The 25,706-nt window shown below is 39.8% G+C and overlaps 1 protein-coding gene across 1 annotated transcript in view; it reads right to left on the bottom strand.

Moving 5' to 3' along the window:
- The window catches only part of dnah6 (dynein, axonemal, heavy chain 6), a 127,360-nt gene that overhangs the window by 87,875 nt on the left and 13,779 nt on the right, over positions 1 to 25,706 (bottom strand). The window contains exons 15-34 of the mRNA XM_034087682.2: positions 24,752 to 24,904; positions 23,406 to 23,657; positions 22,451 to 22,579; positions 22,208 to 22,321; positions 21,969 to 22,112; positions 21,298 to 21,453; positions 20,916 to 20,966; positions 20,193 to 20,285; positions 18,741 to 18,860; positions 18,184 to 18,364; positions 17,401 to 17,497; positions 16,236 to 16,458; positions 15,857 to 16,021; positions 14,998 to 15,108; positions 14,609 to 14,734; positions 12,833 to 12,988; positions 11,812 to 11,973; positions 9,939 to 10,076; positions 9,275 to 9,442; positions 9,037 to 9,185 (exon numbers count right to left, since the gene is read on the bottom strand). Of these exons, the coding sequence (XP_033943573.1) occupies positions 9,037 to 9,185; positions 9,275 to 9,442; positions 9,939 to 10,076; positions 11,812 to 11,973; positions 12,833 to 12,988; positions 14,609 to 14,734; positions 14,998 to 15,108; positions 15,857 to 16,021; positions 16,236 to 16,458; positions 17,401 to 17,497; positions 18,184 to 18,364; positions 18,741 to 18,860; positions 20,193 to 20,285; positions 20,916 to 20,966; positions 21,298 to 21,453; positions 21,969 to 22,112; positions 22,208 to 22,321; positions 22,451 to 22,579; positions 23,406 to 23,657; positions 24,752 to 24,904 (2,888 nt within the window). The remainder of the gene's footprint in view (positions 1 to 9,036; positions 9,186 to 9,274; positions 9,443 to 9,938; positions 10,077 to 11,811; positions 11,974 to 12,832; positions 12,989 to 14,608; positions 14,735 to 14,997; positions 15,109 to 15,856; positions 16,022 to 16,235; positions 16,459 to 17,400; positions 17,498 to 18,183; positions 18,365 to 18,740; positions 18,861 to 20,192; positions 20,286 to 20,915; positions 20,967 to 21,297; positions 21,454 to 21,968; positions 22,113 to 22,207; positions 22,322 to 22,450; positions 22,580 to 23,405; positions 23,658 to 24,751; positions 24,905 to 25,706) is intronic.

Below are 25,706 nucleotides of genomic sequence, written 5' to 3'. Positions count from 1 at the left end.
TTTCTCTGCTTCGATCTCTCAGGCAAAAGGCACTTTCTTTCAAGATAAGATCCAATCTTCCTATTCCAATCCCAAAAAACTATTTTCCATCTTCTCCACCCTCTTGGACCCTCCCAAAGCCCCTCCCCCCTCCTCACTTCTGTCAAGCGACTTTGTTAACCACTTTGAAAAAAAGGTTGATGATATTCCCTCTTCTTTTTCTGACTCACCTTTACTCACCGCTGGGTCACCAGACCCTCCTTCCACCCACACACTAACCTCCTTTTCCCCTCTCTCGCCAAGTGAGGTTCTTACCCTCATTACCTCTGCCCGCCCTACCACCTGTCCTCTGGACCCTATCCCTTCAAACCTCCTTCAGACTATCGCTCCTGATATTCTACTGTTTCTCACCCATTTCATCAACACTTCTCTAACTTCTGGTCACTTTCCAAACAGTCTCAAGGAGGCAAGAGTAAACCCTCTCCTAAAGAAACCCACTCTCAACCCGTCTGATGTTATAAACTACAGGCCTGTCTCTCTACTCCCGTTCCTGTCTAAAACACTTGAACGCGCTGTCTTTAAACAACTCTCCTGTTATCTCCATCAGAACAACCTTCTGGATCCGCACCAGTCTGGTTTCAAGGCAGGTCACTCCACAGAAACTGCTCTCATTGCTGTCACTGAGGAACTGCACACTGCCAAAGCAGCATCCCTCTCCTCTGTCATCATCTTTTTGGATCTGTCTGCTGCATTCAACACGGTGAACCATCAGATCCTCCTTCACACTCTCCAAGAACTTGGAGTTTCAGGCTCTGCACTTTCCCTCCTCACCTCATACCTCAAAGACCGTACCTACAGGTAACTTGGAGAGGGTCCGAGTCCGACCCTTGTCAATTAACTACAGGGGTCCCTCAGGGCTCTGTTCTTGGTCCCCTCCTCTTCTCCTTGTACACAAACTCGCTCGGATCTGTCAGTAGGCCGCATGGTTTTTCATACCACTGCTACGCTGACGACACCCAATTAATTCTGTCCTTTCCCCGCTCAGAGACCCAGGTCGTCGCACGCATCTCTGCTTGTCTAGCTGACATCTCTCAGTGGATGTCCGCTCATCACCTCAAGCTCAACCTTGACAAGACTGAACCGCTTTTCCTTTGGGAAAAGATTGTCCCACTCTTGACCTGACAATCAACATCGGCACCTCTATTGTTTCCCTGACTCAGACTGCAAGGAATCTGGGTGTGATCCTAGATAACAACCTGTCCTTCACTGCAAACATCGCTGCTACAACCCGTTGCTGCAGATACACGCTTTACAACATCAGGAAGATACGTCCCCAGCTGACCCAGAAAGCGACACAGCTTCTGGTCCAGGCTCTCGTCATCTCACGCCTAGACTACTGCAACTCCCTCTTGGCTGGTCTACCTGCATGTGCCATCCGACCTCTGCAGCTCATCCAGAATGCAGCGGCTCGTCTGGTCTTCAATCTTCCTAAATTTTCCCACACCACTCCGCTCCTCCGCTCCTTTCACTGGCTTCCGGTAACTGCTAGAATTCACTTCAAGACACTGGTACTTGCATACCATGCTGCGAATGGATCTGGCCCTTCCTACATCCAGGACATGGTTAAACTGTACACCCCAGCGTGTGCACTACGCTCTGCATCAGCCAAACGACTCGCTGCACCCTCGCTGCGAGGGGGACCCAAGTTCCCATCAGCAAAAACACGTGGGTTTGCTATCCTGGCTCCAAAATGGTGGAATGAGCTCCCTATTGACATCAGGACAGCAGAAAGCCTGCACATCTTCCGGCGCAGACTGAAAACTAATCTCTTTCGACTCCACCTCGAGCGATAGAATTACTAACAAATAACTGCTGACAGAGCACTTATATACTAATAAAGGACTGGCTTATCTATAGCCAGTTGAGTAGCACTTGAAATGTTTGGCTCTATGAAACCTGATGTACTTATATGATTCTGTTTTCTTCAAGGTTGTGTCTTCCTGGTCGAATGTACTTATTGTAAGTCGCTTTGGATAAAAGTGTCAGCTAAATGCAATGTAATGTAATATTCATTGCTATCGGGATGTTAAGAGCATTCCATGGAATATAACAACAAGTGTATCTCGAGCCGGTTTCTCAAACTTACCTACCCCACCTTTAACAAACATGTTGTTCAACAAATTTGAGCCTTTGCCACATTTATTTGATCACCATGGAAACCTTTGATCTCTGGACACGTTGTTAGCTCAAATATAAACACCTGTGTCATGGAACACGATGATGTCATAACTCCAACTGACATGCTCAGAGCAGCAGACTTCAGATAATGGTTAATGGTCCTGCCCTCAACAGCTCTACGTCAATTATGGGGTGGGATCATATGCCGTTTCCATGGAAACGCATCCCTCGCCATAAAACACGATGTTGCTGTAACTCCAATAGACACGATCCGATCGTCCCCCAAACTTCGCTTGTATATCACCGGTCCATGCCTCAACAGCTTTACGTCAAATCTGACATCTCACCATATGCCGTTTCCATGGAAACGCATCCCTCGCCATAAAACACGATGTTGTCGTAACGCCTATGAAAAGGGTCAAAACAGCACCACACTTCAGATAGTGGTTAACGGTCCAGCCCTCAACAGCTCTACGTCAATTATGGGGTTTCATCATATGCCGTTTCCATCCCTCGCCATAAAAGACGATGTCGCTATAACTCCTATGAAAATGTTCAAAAAGTGATCAAAATTCACATGTGTGCTAACAGTCCAGCCGTGAAGACATCTACTGGACCGTTTTGAGATTTCTTCAAATGCCGTTGCCATGGCAACACAATACTCGCCATGAAACACAGTTTTCTCATAACCTCAGTGAAAATGCTCCAAACGGCACAAAACTTCACAGGTTTGGTAACGATGCAGCCATCAACGCATCTAAGCATATTATGGGATGTCATCATGGCGACAGATCATTAACCATCAAGTTAGTTCAAAAGTTTGCTGTTCAAATATTCTGCTGCTTTTCCCTTTCTACTTTATTTTCTTCTCTCATCACACATTCAAGCCTCCAGTGTTCATCATTTCAATCTAAATGCTTCACTTTCTTCTTGCACATTACATTTCAGCATAGCAGTTTAGCTTTTCAGCATAAAGCATTCCCACTAGCAATTTCTTCAGGAATTGCATTCTCTAGTTGCAAATTGTAATCCCTGTAATGATGCTGTATGATGTCCTTTTTGTTGTTCTGTTGTTTTATGTGTTATATGGAACCTACTTGAGCAGGTTTCCCTTGAAAAAGAGATCAATGATCTCAAGGGATAGGATACACCTCGGTAAATAAAGGCTTGAAATGAAATGATTCAAATAAATGACATGCATTTCATGTAAGGGTTGTTACTGTATACATCCATCATTTTCAGGGTCTTCTTCAGAGTCATTGCCAGATATAACACAGCTTAATTGAATACACCATTCTGGTTAACATGAATATTGAGGGGTCTTCTCTTTTCTCTTTCGATAGCAGGCGGGGCTGCTGAGGATACTGCTATGCTTTGATCAAGGAACTATGTGCAGTCATATCAATCCGAAGAAATAACTCGGGTTAACGTCAGCTGCTGCCAAAAAAACATATCACTGTACTTCCATCAGAAAACACAGTGGGATCCTTTTTGAATATCATTTTTTGAACATTTTTGGAGAGCACAAAACTTTGGGTTTGTGAATGGCACATTATCCCTTACTTAACACATATTTGATGATTTGGATAGCTATTTTCAATAAATAGTTTATAATCTTCAGCTGTAGCAACAACATGATGTAATTGATCTGTTTCCTTAATTTCTAACTCTGTTTTGGTCAACCAACAAAACAATCTTCTATCTGTTATTCACTCCCAGCTATCAACTAGCTAGTCAATTTAATTAAAAATGCATTAACATATCATAGGAAATCAGTTTAAAAAGAAAAATGCAATAATACTTTTCATTTGACATCATAAGTGTCAACACAGGCAAAGATGTTGGTGCATTACGTTCAGATAAATATCAATAATATGGGGAGATTGATGTTATAACGGGCATATTTGTTACAAATGGAGATGTAATGATGATAATAAGCAGTCCATGTATGTTGATGATTTGATATTGCACAGCATGATCCTGAAGACAAGTTGGCTCTGCTGGAGTATAAAAAAACTGAATGAAAAAACCATTAGAGTGGGAGATAATGAGCGTGTGCATAGCCCGAAACAAGCAGTCAAGGAGTAATTTGTAGGCAGAGACAGACAATGAATATCAAGTTAATTACAGTTCCCCGTGCTTCGGTTAATAACCAACTGGAAAAAAGCAGGACTTTCACCGCAAATGGTCGAAAAGATCCATTCAACTCGGGCTGAATCCAGGTTCTCCGCACATCTTCCAGCATGCAGGTGCAGGTGCTACTTAGATCTTGGAATCGGAGCGCACTGATAGATAAAAATACCAAGCACCTTTTCCTCTTAATCAACACACATACAGCTGAAAATGTGCTTGGTATTTTTATTGTTGTTACTATCAGGAAATGTACAGCCAAATCCAGGTCCACCTAGCAGTATTAGTCAAATAGCTACTCCTGCTGATCTTATATCTAGATCTGGGCTAGGTTTAATTCATTTAAATGTGCGTAGTCTGTTACCTAAATTAGATTTTGTCCGTATTTGGGCGAGTTCGACTGATGCTGATGTCATTGTCTTATCAGAAACGTGGCTAGATAAATCCATTTTGGCCTCTGACATTTACATAAATGGTTACAGTGTATATCGTACTGACCGGGCTAAAAAAGGTGGTGGCGTTGCCATTTATGTGAAAAATAAGTTTTGTGTAACCAATATGGTTTCAAAATCTGTTAGTAAACAGCTAGAATTTTTAGCCGTGAATATTGAGGTAACAAAGGGTCAGCTACAGGGCCCCTTCGGCTGTCAAGGACTCTTTATCGTCATTGGCAAAACTGTTATCACAACTTTCCTACAAGGAAATAGTGCTGCTTGGTGATTTTAATTGGGACTGGTTAACTTCTGTGTCAGAGGATTTTAAAAACCTGTGTACCTCTTTGAATGTTACCCTGATTATAGACAGTCCTACTCGCCCAAATATTAAGTCCCCAAATAAATCCTCCTTAATTGATCTAATTTTAACAAATGTTCCACATAAATACTCATCTGTGGGAGTATTTGCTAATGATGTGAGTGACCACTGTGTTGTAGCCACAATTAGGGACACTAAGGTCCAAAAGGTTAAACCACGTATCATCACAAAGAGAGACAAAAAACAATTTGTGGAGCAGGGTTTTTTACATGATCTGTTTGATTTTGATTGGGGTAAAATCAATCTGTGTGCTGATGTAGAAACTGCATGGTCTTATTTTTATCTTGGTTTTATGAAAATTATAGATAGACATGCACCTCTGCGTAAATTTAGAGTGAAGGGACGAAACAATCCCTGGTTTTCTGCTAAGCTGTCCAGTCTACTTCATGAGAGAAATAATGCTTGGGCTAAGGCTAGGAAATCAGGCTCAGAGGTAGAATGGCTACGTTTTAGGCAGCTAATAAATAGCTTCACATCTCAAATAAAAAGTGCTAAATCAAAGTACTATTTGTCGGTTACCACAGAAAACCTGAATAATCCTAGGAAATTTTGGAAAGCCATAAAATCGATTTCCACTGGTGATATCCCAAATGAGCTACCTCCGTGCCTTACCACAGCATCTGGCTCTATATCAGACAGGGCTACTATGCTAAATTGCTTTAATAAGCATTTTGTGTCTTGTGGCTCTATGTTTGATTCTGTCACTGACTGTACTTCTGCTTCTGTGAACGCTCCAATCCTTGACTCTGAACAATGTGGTCTGGAAAACCCTTTCAGTTTTACTCCTTTAACTATTGGTATTGTTCATGAAGCATTATCCAAGTTAGATCCTAGGAAACCGGCTGGCCCGGCAACTTAGAACCTTTCTTTTTAAAGATAGCTGCAGATTTTATTGCTCCACCTCTTACTTCTCTTTTTAACCTCTCCCTCAGCAAAAATGCAATTCCAAAAGTATGGAAGTATGCTTATGTCTTGCCTTTACTGAAAGGAGGGGAGGCAACTATTTTAAATAACTATAGGCCAATCTCTAAATTGTCAGTTCTGGCTAAGGTGCTCGAACGACTTGTGAGTGAACAAGTAAAGGAGTTTTTATCTATAAATGATATCCTGTCTAAACATCAGTCAGGATTCAGAAAGAAACACAGCACCATCACTGCGACAATGAAAGTGGTGAATGACATTACTAGTATTTTAGATAATAAGCAGAGTTGTGCAGCTCTGTTTATTGACCTTTCCAAAGCGTTTGACACCGTCGATCATCGCATCTTAAAGCAGAGGCTACTCAGTATTGGCATATCCAGCCTTGCAGTGGGGTGGTTTGTGAACTACCTCTCTGAAAGGTCCCAATGTGTTCATTTTGATGGACTATCTTCTGAGTGGTTAAACATTTCTAATGGTGTACCACAAGGTTCTGTTTTAGGACCACTTTTATTCTCCATATATATTAACAGCGTAGGTGATAATGTGGATGAAGCTACTTTACATTTTTATGCGGATGATACTGTGATGTATTGTGCAGGTCCCTCCATTAAAGAGGCTGTTGTTAAATTACAGGCTGTTTTTAACACTATTCAGACTCAGCTCTCTGAATTAAAGCTTCTTTTAAATGTGGATAAAACCAAGGTAATGCTCTTTTCAAAAGCAAAAAAGACACCAGAGCCTGTTTTAGATATTGTAACTACGCAAGGAACAAAACTTGAAGTTGTTGCCTGTTACAAATACCTTGGTATCTGGCTTGATGATTGTCTCACTTTTAAACTTCATGTCAATAACCTGCTAAAAAAACTGAGGGTTAGGCTAGGTTTCTTCTACAGGAACAAGTCCTGTTTCTCGCTTGAGGCCAGGAAAAGGCTAGTCACTGTGACCTTTTTACCTGTGCTGGACTCTGGGGATCTGATGTATATGAATGCACCTGCCAATTGCCTGGTCAAGTTAGATGCTGCATATCACAGTGCACTAAGATTTGTGACAAAATGTAAAGCATTAACCCATCACTGTACCCTGTATGCAAGGGCTGGTTTGCCTTCACTAACTGCACGGAGGCTCAGTCACTGGTACATTTTTATATACAAAGCCATGTCCATATTACATCTGCTCCCTGATCTCACGGAAAATTGTAAGTGGCTACTGCCTGAGATCGAATGCAGTGGTTTTATTTAATGTGCCAACTGCTAGGACTGTCTTAGGGAAGACAGCTTTTAGATGCGCAGCTCCTCTGTCTTGGAATAGTCTGCAAATTAAATGGAAACTGAACAATCTGGTGCCACTAAATGTTTTTAAAGCTCGGTTGGATGCTAGTCAATCAAAAGCTATTGGTACCTGCTTATGTGGATAATTATGTAAATGATGCTGTATGATGTCTTTTTGTTGTTCTGTTTATGTTTTTATGTTTCATGTGGAACTACTTGAGCAGGTCTCCCTTGAAAAAGAGATCAATGATCTCAATGGGATTTATCTGTATAAATAAAGGTTTGAAATGAAAATGAAATGAGATTTGTCTTCATCGGAGTGAACATCTGTCGTTTTCATTCTTATCAGCGGCGGAAAATCTATGAACTATTTTTTTCTTTCAGAAAAAATCCATTTAAATGTATTTATGCGCCCACGCACACTAGGATCAACAGTTTCTGCCATCTGCAAATTCTTCTGTTGTGGTTTTTTTGCCTACTCTTTTCTTTCATCTATTTACGAGTTTCACCTTTCATTCAACTTGTGTTGAATATGCCTAAGTGAGCAATACCACACGCAACGAAAGTGATTGTTTTCTGTTTTCAAGCTAGTCATACCAAGAAAGAAAAGGATCAAATCTGTGAAATATATAGTTTTACCTTTTTACTGCTGTTATTACTAGCTACTACTTCCTTGATCTTTATTTTATTAACGTATGCTTGCCTCTTTATTTGAAGCAATTATGCTGCCCTCTTGACCAGGTCACTCTTGAAAAAGAGATTTTGATGAGACTTTTACCTGGTTAAAGGTAGGGTAGGTAAGAATGGAGAAACCAGCTTGAGTGTGCAAGAATTTGAAAGTACGCAGCCGAAAAAAATATGCCCCTTCCTTCAGACTTCCTTACAGAGCCCCTCCTCCAACACACACAAACACGCACATGACCAATGAGGGCACGAGATAAGTTTGTGCACAGATGGAAGGCTGACAGGCAGGTAGGCCATCCAGTTACTTTAGCCGGGCCGGGTCCACTCTTTACAGCGCCATGGCTTCCACAGATGACATTTTTTTATGTATTTATTGTCAAAGCATTTAATATATTCATTGCTATCGGGATGTTAAGAGCATTCCATGGAATATAACACAAAGTGTTTCTGAAGTGAATTACCTACCCTACTTTAAATAAAGGATATATATCTAAAATGTCAGTCTGCTCTTGTAGTCTGTGTTTTATCTCCACTGTCTTCTTTGCTGAACAAAGTGCCAGTCTTTCACAATAAAACAAAAACGTCCTGCTACCAATGAATACATGTTGATAATATTAGCAGATTAAGATGTTAAAACAGCGCTCCATAATGTTCATTTTGGAGAAAAACAAACATGCTATTGTTCTCAGCTGCTGCCTGCCTGCATTTAGATCATTATTACTTGAGATAAAATGTGTTTGTACCTGTTACCTAACTGATATGCATAATCACCTGTGCAGAATTAAATATTGAAGCTAAATATATGAAGGTTCAGTGCAAAGCATGACCTTTAAGCTCACTAAGGATGACTGCCTCTGCAACAAACTACTAATGATAACTGTGCTGTTTAGAATACATATCAGCATTCTGTTAATGTTTGCTAAATATACTTTGTGTATTTATTATTTATGCATGTGTGAGCGCCACGGTAACAATGGTCCATCTGGGACATGCCTGAAAAGGTGAATGTCTCTGTCTGAGTGCACAGACGTGTTATTGTGTATGCATGAGTGGGTGGCCTGACCCCGCCATGACCAGGACAGACTTGACAGCTCTCATGCCGAAGTCGTAGTGGTCCTGCTGAGACAGCTGCTCCGAGCACAGCTTGTACATTTGGGTCATTTTCCTCGCCAGGGTCTTACTGGACTCGAATCCCTCGGAGTACAAACTCACCTGCAGAGAGCGGAGAAACAAAGGAGTGAGAGACAATTGAAAGAGAAAATAAACCAGCATAATTCAATCAAGGCCCACGCAGGGTTTACCTCAGCAATCAGGGCATAGTTGGGCACCATCATGGCGATAGGTCTGAAGAGAGCTTTGAGGTTGTCGGGGAGCTCTGTTCTCCCGGCGTAGCCCGGGTTCATGGTGATGAACGCAGCACACGTCATCACCAGCTTGATCTCCCGGCCCTCAAAATGAAACTTGGACAGCTGCGTGGAACAGTAGAGGGAAATGTTTATGTGCGAGTGTGACGTCCTAAACAAGCGAGGAAAGTCTGATTGCGTGTGGCAGCCATTTATGGACCTGAATACATTCTAATTGATGGAATCTGTGCTAGCTCCGAATCTGATGGTCTCCATGGGAATAAACAGTAATGCTACACCAGATCACAGAATGCCGTTCAGTTGGACTTTTAGCATATAGCGGATATGGTGCAGGAATAAGGACTAAAACTAAATGGATTAGCATTTTACCATTTCTGGTTCCCTCGTCTCGAAGTCAAAGTTATTTAGAACATGTTAAGATTAGATGCCTAAAATAAGATCTGTGGTTTATACAAACTTAAGGCATTTTCTTAACATAAAATACGTCAAAAAACACCCCCCTTGCAAACACTTGAACACTTGAATCAAAGCATAGTAGAGCAGTCTTCGTAATTATTTTGAACATTGCAATAGTGGTGTGTGTTTGTGTGTTTAGATGTACCTTATCAGCTTTGGCGTTCCGTATAGTTATAAGCTGCTGAGCGATGACAGACAACACTTCAATGTCGATTCGGTTGAATTCATCAAAACAGCACCAAGCACCGGACATAGCAAGCCCACTGAAGAAGCGCCCCATCATCTGGAGGACAGAAGTGTGACAACACAAAACAGAAATATTATTAGTCAGATAATAAAAGGTTTATGTTGTCATTTCGACTTCTATATTTTAAAAGATGAATGTGGGCCACCAGTGCCTTTATTCAAGTGAAAGAGTTTCCATATACTGTAGCTCTCTGAATATTCATTTTAACGTAAAAGAAAATTAAAAGAGATGTGATTTAGGCTTTTCAATGTTTTCTATGCAGAATGCTGCCATGTTTGCTGGGGAATACAAAGAATATGTTTGCATGAGCAGGAGACAGGTAGTGTTAGTATATTTCATATTGGGGTTCTGTAACTTCATCCAATGGGTGAAACTAATGAATTAATAAAACACAGCGTCTAGAGTTATTCATATCTCATGGACGGCCAAATTAAATGTTACAGTGTATTGTTGCTAAGCCACAGTGGAGCAGAGCTGAAAAAAAACACTAACACATAAACGAGAAAGTGCTAAATAAAGCCCTGTCCCACTGCAGCACACGCTAACGCTAATGCTCACCCTAATGCTAAAGCTAATGCTAACTACAGCAGACAGAGAGAATGGTTTTTCCAGATCCAACTTCACTGCAAGATAAATCACTGTTTAATATCACATCGAAAAGATGAGAGTGTCTCAAAGTTAAAGCCCCAATTTCATGTTTTGGGGCTTATAAAAGAGTGATTTATTCTTATGCATAATTGAAGGTTATTACACTCTGATGAAATATCAGCACTGTGGTTCTTTTTGACTGTTGGAAACATATTTAAAAAAAGGATGACCAAGATAAAGATGCTCTACAGCTTTATATAGATCTATAAATATAAGTTTATTTATCTGTTGCCTGTTGATATGTGCATATTTATTGTAGATTTTGTTGGTGTTTTATTATTTTTCACTCACGTCTAATGCCTTGTAAAAATGCTGCTGTATCAATTTGGTTGTGGAAAATATAATTAAAGATCATAGAGGAAAGGAAAAATAAATGTGCCTGAAGGAAATGTTTCAGAAGCACAACACAATGTAAACCTGTCACTGGCACGTCACTGCTATTGCAATAGTGCCATCTAGTGGTATTTCCCAGTAGGCACAGGGAGAATGAGAGTTATTTGATAAAGCAGTGCATAACAGTGTTATGTATAACTATTATACATACTCAAATGTTTCATTCAATTGACTTTTTTGCCACTTTTTATTCACTCAGATACTTCTCAAGATATAAGTTTTACACTATTTTCTCTATTTCATTTACAACAGTATTACATTAGAACAGTTTGTAGTCACATTTTCTGATTAAATACAAAGAAAATATGAACAGTATATGAAACTGATAATGATATTAATATTGAAATAAGACTGTATTTACCCCATGGGGGAAATTCCGAATCTTCCAAGCTTTGTATGAAGAAGAATATTAAATACATAACATTTAAAATTAGCCATCTGCAATATTAAAGTTGTATACACATACCGGTACATTAATTCATAATACAATAGTAAGTATAGTGGCTATATCTGACTTCAAATGTTGGTACTTTATTCATCTTTTGATGATTTCATGTAACAGTGTCTTTTTACACTGTGATATGACTAGTATTACTTAAATAAAATATCCAAGTACTTCCTAATCCATTGGTTCATGTATAAATAAGTGCGGGGGGTGGCAAAAAAGGAGGTACAAATTCCTGAATGAAAGGGTGTGGGTTATAGATGAATATGGTTTGTCGTGGCTGACCTTGTAGTCGAGTCCGTCAGAGCAGTTGAAGACCACACACTGAATAGCCATAGCTTTAGCCAGGTCCTTGGTGGTCTCTGTTTTGCCCGTCCCCGCTGGCCCAGCTGGAGCCCCTCCCAGGTCCAGCTGTAGAGCTCCCATCAGACACAGGTAGCAACGGTCCTGGGGAAGGGGGGAGAAAGGACAGTTTGACTAAGAGTGATACAAACTATGATACAGATATATATATACGTTTAGCTGCTGCAGCATAATTATTTATTAATGTTTGTCATGTACAGAAAAATGTAAGGAGGGTCAAAAGGGGGTCGTTTACAACCATTTACACTGCAATAATATAAGTGTTTCTCGACCACCATCCATCTACAACCGCTCATCTGGAGTCGGGTTGGCTCCAGAAGGGGACCCTGGGCTTCCCTCTGGGCCAGGTAACTTCCCTTCTTTCTCCATCTTTCATGGGGTCTTTTCTTGAACCATTCTTAGTCAGGCCCCTTGTCTGAGAGACATTTGCCATGAGAGACCGTACCAGGAACACAAGGCTCCAGACAACACTGCCCCGCCTCATATGGACACACAAAGCTCTCCACCACGATAAGCTGATGTTCCCCAGAGAGATTCCTTTTAAATCTAAAAGCATACGTTCTTGAACAGTGCAACATTTACAAATGTACTGCATGCCCTAACTGCCCACTTGTTGTGTTATGTGTTAACCTATGAATAAATATATGTTTAAAAATGCAGAAAGGCCACTTATTGACTTCTGGTCATGGCCTAAGCGCCCACTGAAAAGATTAAATAGCAAATGTAAGATATACATTTTTTTAAATCTTATATTGAGATGTAAAAATTGTGACAGGCAGAAATGGTAAAATATGTGTTTTGTTCCACACTATATAGTGGTTTGGTAGCTAGGAGGGTTTACAGGGGGTTGATTAATGTTGGGAGTGGCTTAGGCATCTACAGTATACTGTAGGTCTGCTTGTGTCTCAGTGCCATTACACATGTGTATTAATGTGCTACTTACAGTGAGTGGTGTGATAACCAGTCTAGGACAGGCTCCCAGGTATTCATAGCCGTAGATGTAAGTGGACAGAGCCATTTTGGCGACACAGGTGTCCTGGTCCAGGTCCCAGTAGTAGCGTAGCTGCCGCTGCCACTCAAAGTTAGACCTGGAGTCCACCTGAAGAAGAATGATGGAGATACTTTAATGTGGCAAGTTATAAAAGCTATTTTACCATCAAATGGCGGCTGCTCCATCTCCCCATCTCCTGAAGCCTGCAACCTGGGTGTCATCCTCGACTCCACCCTTTCCTTCCATTCCCACGTCAAGTCTGCCACCAAATCTGCCTTTTTCCATCTGAGGAACATTGCCAGACTCCGACCGTCACTCTCAGAGTCGGTTGTCGAAACCCTAGTCCATGCGTTTGTCACCTCCCGCTTTGACTACTGCAACGGTCTCCTGTTTGGGGTCCCCAACAAAACCCCGGACAGGCTCCAGTATGTCCAAAACTGTGCTGCTAGGGTACTCACACATACAAAGCCGTGGCAGCACATCACTCCCACCCTCATCCACCTCCACTGGTTAACGGTCAAGTCCTGCATAACTTAAAAGTCCTCCTCCTCACCTACAAGTCCCTCCATGCCCATGCCCCCCAGTACCTATCGGACATCCTTCGCCCACATGCCCCTCCCCGGAACCTGCGGTCTTCAGATTCTGGCCTGCTTACCACCCCCCGCACCAAACTGTGAACCTTCGGGGACAGAGCCTTCAGCGTGGCAGCCCCCACCCTCTGGAACGCTCTCCCTGCGGAGATCCGCAACATCCCCACGCTTGACGCCTTCAAAAGGGCCCTCAAGACCCATCTGTTTACTAAGGCCTTCGGCCCCTAATCTATTTGTTGTGTTGTTTGTCTGACTGGTTGTCTGACTGCCTTTTGTTTTTGTTTGTTTGTTTTTACTCCTGTTTTTCCTTGTAAAGCGACCTTGGGTCCCATGAAAGGCGCTCTATAAATCCAAGCTATTATTATTATTATTATTATTAAAAAGTGCGCATTAAGTTTAGCGGTGGTGACACGCAAATGTTATTTAGTTTGTTTAAAGCCTAATGTTAAGTATTAAGCATTTATGCCTTAACTACAAAAAAGTGGTGTTAATATGTAGAGACTATCTTGCTGTAGAAAACGTGTCATCACATAAATCATAAATGTTTGTTTTCTGTGTATCTTTTTCCGCAATTATTCAAATTCCAATGGGAAAATCCCATTGCTTTTAGTTGTGCTAGCCCTTGGGGCCCTATCTTCAAGGTCGGCGTACAAAAAGACATCATCACTGCACCAGTCTATTATCAGCTTCTCTTGCTATACATGTGGGAAATTGCTTACTGCTGACTATTAAGTTCAAAAACCATACAAACGTGCTGCTTTGCCCCATCTAACCTAATTCGATCTTTTGCATCTTATCTCGTATTAGGGCCAATGTAGGGTAAGATACAAAAAAGAGGAGGAGTACAATTGTGATTAATGATACAAGACTTAAGTTGAAAATGTACAAAAAAAAACATTGATATTATCTGAGTAAAATAAAAAATAAATGTACAATAAAAAATGGGTTTTCAAGGTTTTTTCTTTTAATTTATAATTACATTTTCATTTTAATCTCATTATTTTTCTTGCATATTTATGACTTGACTGACTTTATTTGGCTTTGTACAAAACTGCGACACTATACCAAACCAAAGACAGACATCCATATAAGCTGCTTCATGGTGTCTGCATGTGTTTTGCACGCAACACTATTTTACCTTCTGCTGGATGAGGTCTGTTACAATATCCCTGGCGTGGACGTCGGTGGTGATGAGGGCAGTGATGATGTTACGGTGTAAAGCAGGCAGCTCTCCTCGTACCAACGCTGCCAGGGCAATCAGCCTCTGGAACACACACAAACACAATCAGGTTTTAAGAGTAAAAGTTCCAAAGGGAAAAAAACACCAGTTGTGGAAAATGTACTCAGATTTAAGTAGCAATACTACATATTGAGACGGCTTATTAAGTATAGAATATTTGTCATATTTAGTTATATTTACCTGTAGGCTACTCCGTTTCTCACATATTTATATTTTATCTAAACATTGTCTATTTTTTTTAATTCAGTGAAAAGTGAGAAGTAGTTTAATAAGGTGTACAGTATTACATCAATGTTAATGAGTTCAAATTCCAGCAGGGCAGCAAAGTGGTCATGGTCTCCCTCCAGGCAGGCGTCCATGTCCCTGCACCACATCAACTGGGAGATGGTCAGCACCACCTGGTGGACACACACACACACACACATACCACACACATACCACATACCACACACACACACACACACACACACACACACACACACACACACACACACACACACACACACACACACACACACACACACACACACACACACACACACACACACACACACACACACACACACACACACACACACACATTAAATGACTGTACACAAATATGAAACCACGTGATATGATAGAAATACATTGCAAAATCAATCAAAGCTTTATTAAGTGGTTACATTGTGTCTCGGTCTAAACAATCAAGAGAGTTGCAAAGATAAGAGTTAGTTTGGAAAATAAAATAAGAGAAATTGACTAGGACATATGTCTAACAATGTCTTGTATTTCATATTGGCAATGCAAGGCCGATAAGTTTGTATTATAATAAAGTATTGTATTTACCGTAACTTGGCCAAAATTGAGAACTTTAGATTCAAACCCTGCTATTATAAAATGTCTGACTCCATGCTGTAATGGCTGTGTAATAATGCATTAGGGTTTTATTGGGTTTAAATAGGAATATGTTGTCTTGAAGTGTCTAAGGGGTCGTCTATACTTCGCAGTACAGTTTTTTATTAACTGATTAAAGGAGCTAAGATTGAAAAAAACAAACTTAAACCAGTTCCAAAATGTATGCCTTTTGCATTAAAGCTGACACATTGATAACAAATGTTTACATTGACAATGTTTTTGGGATGCATTATGTTTGCATGTGTGTACCTGCGATGCATGTCCAGCCATCACCCACTCCTCTCTGGATTTGATCTGGTAGTCAGCGATGGCGGCCTTGCTGAGGCGGCGCAGTGAGTTGAACATGGCCTCCTCCACCTTACAGAGCCAGTCCTCCACATTACCCTGCGCCTTCAGACCTTTAGTCAAAGCCACCTGCACTTACACACAGAAAGGCAGGATCAGTTACAGTGAAGGACGTGCTTTACTAAAGGTTTGCGGTGAATCCTCTGGGTCAATTCTCCTTAGATTTGCCCTTTTGTGATCAACGCGGGACAAGTAAGGGATAATGTGCAGCGAGGCGATCATTATTGAAAAAAGAACACAAGAGGATAGAGTAGGTGTACAGGTGACTCATACAGTAGCTGACCTTCTCTCCTTCAGGAGAAACCATGCTCAGGATGTCTTTGCTGTAGATGGACTCCTGGTTGGACTCACTTCCTGCCATAGCCCCAGGAGATTGTTCGGCCAGCAAGGCAAAGTCGAGCCTTATAATGGCATCAAAACACTTCCTGAGATGGGGCTGCACCGCCTGCGGGTTTCTTGTCTGAGCCAGGATCTTTAGCAGCTCATCGTTAGATAAGAAGCAGAACCTGGGAGACAGATAGACAGAGGAATTATCAGGCTGCTTATCATCAGCAGCCACAACACCATGTTAATGACTCACCGGAGAGAGAGGTTTATCAAGCTCTCAGAGGGACACTATGTATATTGGAGGCTTTAAAAAATGACCCTATTTGGTTAGCTGGCCGGCTCTGTTGTAATTGGTCAATCGCTAGTGATATTCCACCTATTAGCAGGTTAAATGTGTTGGATCGGTAGTCAACAGTAGTTACATAGTGATGTCATTATGTTACAGAAGAAAACAAAGGAGTTCAATGGAGGCATTTCAGGTGTGTGGGAGAGAAACTCTCCGTGGAGGGTCACCCAAAAAGCAAATTAGGCCACTTTTAGTAAAAAAAAATAATTAGAAAAATGCTTCTGTGATACATCTGGGGAAAATTATTATTATTATTTTTCTTTTTTTGGACAAATGAAGTGACTGAGCCCCAGTACATGGGCTTCAAGCTCTACCAAGCAAGCTACCCAACGGCCCAACATTTCCGTAGCTAGATTTGATTGGATTTACTTTATTGACTTCAATTTGAACCATTTCCCAACATTAGGATTACATAAATAAATCTAAACTAATCAAATCTAACATCGCAAAGTGAAAGGATATCGTTTGTTTAAAAATATATGATAATAATTAACACCATAGATGCCGCTAGCCCTGCACTAGTCTGCACTGGATGACTCGCACATTCATGACTTTAAGATGTCATACAATACTGTATATTTGTTTCTATTAAATCCTCCATTTTATTCTCAGATAATAATACCCTTCTACACCGACTTCGTTTTTTACATTTCTTTGTGTAACCTACAATGGACCTGAAATGTTGTTGTAGAAAAAATAAATAAGGCAAAGTATAATAGAAAATGTTATCCTTTGCTTTTGTATATAATATGTAAAAAGCCAAGTGTGCGTATACCTGGGGAAAATGACTCTCTTGGACTCCAGGTAGTCTTCCAGACACTTCTGTATCTCATCCAAAAGTTCGTTGTTGTGCTGGAACGTCTCCAGCAGGTCTGTGTAAGATAAAACAAGAGCCTGAGTGAAGCAAAGGTAACTGGATTCCTTAACAGTGACATCATTAAAGACACAATCAGATAACTGGTATATTAAAACAAGTATTATGATTATTTATCAGGACTACAATATAAAAACGATGTATTACAAAGCACACGTGCACACATCTCAACATATCACAAGTCCCAAGTCTAATCTTCATCATGATGACCTCAAGTTCACATCTGTTTTAACAGGTTGGAAATGTCGCCCTCTTTCTTTGTGTAATCTCTCAGTGCGGCATCTAAAGAATGTGCAGGGGATGACATGAGCCTTCTGTAGGTATGTAACACACGACATTAAAGGCAAAAGAAAACAGGAAATAATTATAAGGCATCTTTAAGTCTTTGTAAGATGAATCTGGAAAAAGGCAGCTCTTGGCTAGGTTGTATTCCTACATAGTACACTTGTGTTTATTTGCAGTGGATTTCATACGGAGGCTATCCAAAAGTAATCAGGTCAAATTATCCTTCTTTTGTGATACTTATATTAGGTTTACATCCTTTTCCAGATAATTTGTAAATGTAATATATTTCAGAGATACAGGGTCCCACGATATAACGAGGTTCATATAAAGCACTCAATCAAAGTCAAATCCATGGTCAAATGTATGTTCAGGGTATTTCTCTCCATCGCAGCTACCTACCAGGCTGCGTGGCTGCTTTCATGGCATTGGGAAACATATTGACTTTTGCCATGATCGCCTTCCAGGATTTGTCCACCTTGAGAAACATCTTGGACTCGGCAGGCAGCTGCCTCTTGATGTCCGGGGCCAGGAAGATACTCTCCAGGTAAAGCCAGTTCCTTTGACACGTGAGCCACTCATCCTGGCAAAGGAAGAGGACATATAGGATGGGGAGGAGAAATAAATGATGCAATACTTTCCTGCCTCACTGCCTCAATACACACTAATAAGCAGGATGTATTAGGAAAGGTCTGGATGGCAGTCAATAGGGGGAGCTAATGTGTTACAATTGAGGCCAAATCCAAAGTCCAAAAAATGCATTTAAGTCGAGAAGACTTTGTTATAGAAGTGTGGCTTTTCTTCATTTGTATTCGACAGAAGTGCTTCAGGGTTGATTTGGATCATTTGAGAGTTGATGAATGAATCATTTTGTTAGTGATGAAGTGATTGCAGGACGGTTGAAAACAAGGTTCACATATACAGATAGGAGGAGTGACTCTTTTGTTCCGAGCCTTTACCAGTGTTTGGTTGAAGAGGGTCAGCTGTCTCAGCAGTTTGTCCACCCGGGGCTTTATGGGAGCCACGTAGCGAGAAGACGCCACCGTGCCCACGTTGATAATGCCGTCATCCAGGAGCACCTTCACAGCATACGAACACAATAAGATGAACTGATAAAGGATATTACGATGTTACCAGCTTGTGTACAACGGCTTTTTTTGATCATTGTAGGTAAAAAAAAGAAATAGAGAGCCGGCAGAGGGGAGTTATATTCCAAGAAGAAACTCAGACACCATGATGACTTTTACATTTTAAAGAGATTAATAGCAAATACATTCAAGTTAATTAACTAGAAAGAAAACACTCTCGTACATTTAACAAACAAGTCTGATTGTTACAAATATTGAGCAAACAACTTGGAAAACTAGGACATTTTATTTCAATTACCGATTGAAACTCTGAAAATATCCATGTTTTTTTCTAGTAAATTAACAACCTTTATCTATGAATATTCCCCCTCCCCTTTTTCTTTTATTGAAATGGCCCTAACCGGCTAACACACTGTCATGAAGACATCTTTTTGAAGTTCCAACACAAAAAACATCAGCACAGGGTTACGGATCTATGAGAGTATATTTTGAGAAGCTCATCATATCATAAGAATCATGTATCCAACATCTGTTCGATATATGGGTACCACTTTACAATAAGACTACCCTTATAAAGGGTTTTTAATTAGGTTGTAAACACTTTATTAATCATTAAGAACCATTTATAAACCAGTTCTATACACAGGCTCACTATTTGGCAAGATGACTAAGCCTTATATTGGCTACTTAGCGAGAATCAACTCAGTGAACCCTAACAGATACCAAGGATGCTGGCTGATGAAGAAGACGAAGTAAGCTAGGTAGCCAATATAAGGCTTAGCAGTACAGATAAATGTGGGCTCACTATTCGGCAAGCAACCGGTCACAGTTGCCCTGTTTATCGCATGTCTTCACAAGTGTTCACAACCTAATTAATGAATTACAAACTATTGGTAAACCCTTTAAGCGTAGTCTTATTGTTAAGTGGTACCGATATATCTAAGACGTTATTGTTAATCCGTTTTTTTAATAAAACTCTTTTCGTCTCTTTTGAAGTTGTTCTTTTGATTTATGGATGATCATTAAGTTATTTAATTTATATTAGTTTTGACTGTATCTCACTTCCTTATATCGTAACCAAAAAGAAGAGGAAAAGAAAAAAGATAAGCTCATAATGAAGCCTGGCTTGTAATGAGGATGCCAAAAAGGGAACTGTATTTCCTAAAAGTTACATAAAGAAAATAAGTAATGAGACTATTGGTACATTTTTGAACAATGGGGATGATGAGCAGAACCGTACGGGCCTAAAACCACCATGTGGAACACACTACTAGTATGATCACAGACAGTGTGTTCGAGAGTGTGTGAGGTGCATGGTACCACCTGGATGTCATCAGTGCCTCCCAGGATGAAGACGTCTTTGGAGTCACTGTGAGGCAGCACAGTGAACTCTGCGGTCCTCCACATGTCCTCCACCTGCACGGCTCATTGAGAGGGCAGATGTTAAAGTTTAAAGTATCACACCTGGAGCTGCAACTATTAGGTCTAGTTTCAAACGGATCCATACACCCTCTCACTCTTTGCCAGAGTTAACTCCTTCTGTAGTCAAACTCACAGCCCGGGAGGCGCTTAGCTTAAATTAGCATAACGAAGGCAAGCTAACGGCTAGCCTGGCTGCAGAGTGGAAAGAAATCCCCTATCCAAACCATTACAACTCATAACATATAAAGAACATATTGTATCTTGTTTATTTATTCTGTAAACAAGGTAGGCTGATTTATGTTTCCCCTGCTCTCAGAGACAGACCCTGCCTGTAGCTTCATTGTTAACAGAAATCTAATAGCATCACATTTCAAAATATATGATTTTAGCTTGATCTGATGCAACTGAGCATCTTTGCATATATTATTTTATTAATGAATTAATAACGACAAATCTCTATAAACATTGAAATACTTGCTAAATCATCCAGACATCAATATGTGATTAAAATCAACTTATATTGGACATACAGGAAGGAAGAGTACACGTCAATTGCAGCTTCTTCATTAGATAAAGACAGAAAGAAATGATCTGAATACCTGTAGTAGATCTATTTCCACGCACCTTTGTAATAATGGTCTCCACTGATGCCTCTCCTGAAGCCTGTCCAGAGACCTAGAAGAAAATACATGGTTCATAAGGCCATTGTAAGTAAACAAAATGTTTAATGAAATATAAAAGAATACAATTACGGGGCCAGGGGAGGGGGAGATAAACATTGGTGGTAAAATTCAGTCATACATTTTCAGAAAAAAATATGAGACTGAAGTTACCGTGGAAACACTAGTTGTCAAGTTATGATTTCGTTTTTCTGAAATGTTTAAGATTTGTAATTAAAGACTTTAATGACTTGGGATCCCAGACGTTTTAAAATGTTAACTCATCCCCGGGTTGAGGACTCATTCCTGCACCACTCTGCGTCGCCAAAGGTATATTTATGTGTCACCTCCTGTATCTCCGTGCCAAACGAGAAGACGTTGAGCGTCTCCAAAGCAGCCACCGTCAGCTCCTCCCCGCTCAGGGCGGTCCCCGTGACCGACTCCAGCGTCCTCCAGTGCTCTGCTTTCATACACGGGTTACGCAGGTCAGTGATCAAAGGCAGCTGAAGGGGGAAAACATAGATAAGGTTTTGATACAGTCACAAAGCTGTAGAACCAACCATGCAATTCTAAACATCTAAATATGCATTACATCTAGTGTTTGAATATTTAATATTTAAATGTAAATAGACTCCTGCATTTACTTGTTCACTTACAACATTCTCTGCAACATTTAGTTTATTGTATTTGTTTGATTTTTTACATTGATATGTTTAACTTGTATCATTTAAATTGGTCACATTTTCACTGTTTCTTTTTGCGCTATTTTACTGTTTTCTAAATGTCTTTCTAATGTTTTATGTGTTATATATATTCATGTTTCATTGATGGAGTAGCATGGGCCTTGAACTTTTCACTGTCATATTTAAACTGTAGCTACTTTGCATATGATAAAGCCTTTGAATCCTTTGAATCTTTGAATGTATGTATAATTAAGGGTCAGCTAGCAATTAGCTAATAAACTACGGCAATTATTGACACACACATCAGTCACTACAGGACTCTTTGTCCCACTCACCCTCTGCTTCATGAGCTCCACCTTGTCCTTGAGACTTGGCACTACGTTGTTGCGTGGCAGACCCTTCTCCAGCTGGTTGACATATTTGCTGTATTTAGTGACCTGCGAGCTGAACTGATCCAGGTCCAGTTGCTCCAGTGTGCTCTGGGGATGGGAGAGCATGGAAGGATACTTTGAAGAGAAGAAGAGTGTACATGTTGCCACAGGCATTCGCGGAAAAAATGTTAAGTACGCCTCACCTGCCTCCACCCTTCTGATAGAGAGTCCCACTCCTCCATCGAGTCCCACAGCAGCTTTGTCAGCCTGAACTCTGCAGTTAACTCCTCCAAGGCGTCAAACTTGGTGACCTCCACCTTTTTTCATCAGAAGGAGAAGTGGTTATAAAATGAGATGTTCTGCTTTGGTTGCAGCTCCACAAAGCAATATGAAATTGTAATGACTTTACTTTACAAACCATATTGGAATACTGAAGGGTACAGTACCTTGAATCTTTTCTGGTAGGAGATGTAGGCGGACGCCTTGGCCTGAAGCTCGTCTATGGAAATCTGAACCCCCCCCAGCAGCAGACGCACTTGCGAAGGGTCTGAATTGATGTCAAGGTTTTGAGGATTCTACAAAAAAATAAATTAAGCAAGGAAATATAGAGAGCACGATTATTTTGAGAAACTAGAAAGAAAAAAAGGAGAGAGAAATAGTGTCCTAAACGGGAACTAAATTAAAAACTATATATATATATAATTCAGGAAAATATTAATCTTGAAAATTATATAAACAGAATTAAGAGAAATTAGTTAAAAAAATTAACTTAAATTATATATAGTTAACAGAAACAAAAACAAAATATATATATATATTTATTACTTAGAAAAATCTAAAAAAAATCTAATTTCTTATAATATGAATAGTGCTAAAATTAAGTCACATTATTTAGGTTTCATTTTCAAAATGAAAAACAAAAATAAACTATGAAAATATTGGCCCAAACAGAAACTAAATAAAAAAGACTATGCTTCAGTTAAATCTTAAACAAAAACATGTTTTTTCGGGAAATTCGGATAAATGAAATAAATGTAATTCCTCCATGTGGTAGCGTGCTAGTGAAAGAGTACTCAAGTTTATTCACAAATCAAAACATGTAATCACTATGGCCTTAAAAGTGTTTAAATATTAGTGCTGTGTAATGGCGGTAATCTGTCCATAGCATAATGATAAAGGGGTTACTATGCAATGTATGTGACACTGAATAAAAGGAGATTTATTGCAATTTCTTCAATCTAATTATATGAAACGGCCTAAACTAAAACTAGAAAACAAACACAAAACTAACAGAAACTACTAAAAAGTTTAAAAATCCCATTGCCTCTGGTCAAAGTAGCCCTCATGATGATGACCTACACAGATGTCATCCCTGCACCTTTCTGAAAGCTCTCCACGAACCTGTGCCTTCAGCGTGACCTGTGTGACCTCACGGTTCAGCTCCATTATGTCCTTGTGCATGGAGCTGCCCAGCTTCCCCATGCTGGCCTCCCTCTCCAGCGCGGCCCCGTCGATGATGCTGTGCAGTGAGCTGATGGTGGGTTGCAAGGTGGCGAAAACAAACAGATCCTCAGGTGGCGTGGGAACTGAGTACGTGTTAATCAGATTGTACAGCTGACACACCGTCTCCTGCTCCTCTTCTAGCACCGTGATCTGGTGAGAGGGACAACGGGAAGTGTAGAGAAGTAGGTTTACTTAATGATGGCGCATTCATGTAAACACAGTAAGAGGAATTAGGTTGTAAAAAGGAGCAACTATCAAACTATTACATGAATTAAAACATTAAAAACAAAATCTTAAAATGTAAAAAATGCAATGAAATGTTAACTTGTAAGTTACAATAAATAAAACATGCACTTATGTACATAAGTATATACATATTTAATAAGAAGTAACACAAGTAATTATATGAATGTATATTATTGTATTGTGTATATATATTCCATATTATATAAATTATTTACAGGCAGTATAACTCAAATAATGAAACAGGTAACTACACGTTTAGGTGAAAAAATGAATAACAACAACAACAACAACAACAGTAATAATAATAAGAATACCTTTTTTAATTAATTAAAAGTCATTTAAACAAATGCAGAAACATACAATATAATTGACAAGGTTTTCAGTGTTTTGGAAGAGGAATGGCTCACTTAAAGGTGGGGTAGGTAAGTTTCAGAAACCGGCTCGAGATACACTTTTTGTTATATTCCATGGAATGCTCTTAACATCCCGATAGCAATGAATATCTTAAGTGCTTTGACAAAAAATCCATAAAAAAATGTCATCTGTAGAAGCTGTAATACTGTAAAAAGTACAACCAATCCGTTTAGCCGATGGCCTACCTGCCTGTCAGCCTTCCATCTGTGCACAAACTTATCTCGTGCCCTCATTGGTCATGTGCGCGTTCGTGTGTGTTGGAGGAGGGGCTCTATAAGGAAGTGGCAGATTTTCTCCGGTTGTGTATTTTCAAATTCTAGCGATCTCGAGCCGGTTTCTCAAACTTACCTACCCCACCTTTAAAGCACAATTATGTAACCCATAGTGTCTTTGGGAGGGGTCAAAAGTCTGTGTCAGTGGGGGTCCTGGGCCTTGCTGATGTGGCCAATTACTGATGGAACTGTAAGAAACTGTTTTTGTGCTGTGAGGGAAGCGGTTGACACCTAATAAATTACTTACCTTTTTTGGGTTTGTTAAAAACACTTTTGATTTAAAAAGAAACCTGCTTTTAATGTTCGTCTCACCCTTTCCTGTATCTCGTCCAGGGTTATGAGGGACTCGGCTAACTCCTCTGTGGTGGAGGGGGTGCCCTCCAGTTTATATTGAGCTTTACAAGCTTCGGCGATGACAGCGTCCAGCTTCTTCTTAGCCAGCTGGGTAACTACCTCGTTGATGACCTGCAGCAGAGAAAATGTGTTTTACTTTTGGAAATGTCACTTTGAAATGCTGAAGAGAATGCGGTGAATAGAAGGCAAAACATAGTCATGGTCCTCCTCTGGTCAGAGCAAATCAATAAGAATGATTCTTACTTATTCCATGAGTAGCAAAAAGACATACAGGGAACTGGTAAAAACATAAAAAATTAATTCATTCGGAATGGAAGAGTCTGGTAAATTAAATGTATGGAATAGAAAACATAACTATGAAAATTAGTTAAAGTCTTTGATACAAGATGTGAAAAATAGGTGGGATAAAGATTACACAAAACATAACTAATGTGGTAAGTTGTGACAATGAATGTAGGTATGAGTTTTAATTATGTATTTGTTAGCTTTATCATATATATATATATATATATATAGCTTTTTTTGTTTGTTTGTTTTCTCTTTTTTGATTTGTGTATTGTTATTTTTTTAATTCATGAATTTTATTGTAATTGTATCTCATTTCATTATGAAGGCACTTTTAGAAGAACACAAATCTTAAAATGCATATAAATGAAAATTATTTTGAAATTGATGAAGCTGTTGTATATTTGGTTGTTTTATCAGTCCACTGAACTCTCAGGTCGCTTCTGATTTCCATCCCCGTTAAACTAAACTGGTAGAAGCAGTATTAAATTATTATGCCCCATATATCTGGATTAACTAGCAAAACAAATAGTCTGCTGCAACTCTCACTTCTTGTATTTGTATAGCTGTCTTAGTCCATTCTAGCTTGTTTATTTGTATTATCTTGGCTTTTAATGACAGTTTTAAT

The sequence above is a fragment of the Pseudochaenichthys georgianus genome, chromosome 1, assembly GCF_902827115.2.
Source record: "Pseudochaenichthys georgianus chromosome 1, fPseGeo1.2, whole genome shotgun sequence".
Taxonomy (NCBI): domain Eukaryota; kingdom Metazoa; phylum Chordata; class Actinopteri; order Perciformes; family Channichthyidae; genus Pseudochaenichthys; species Pseudochaenichthys georgianus.
This window is presented reverse-complemented; position numbering and strand designations above follow the sequence as displayed.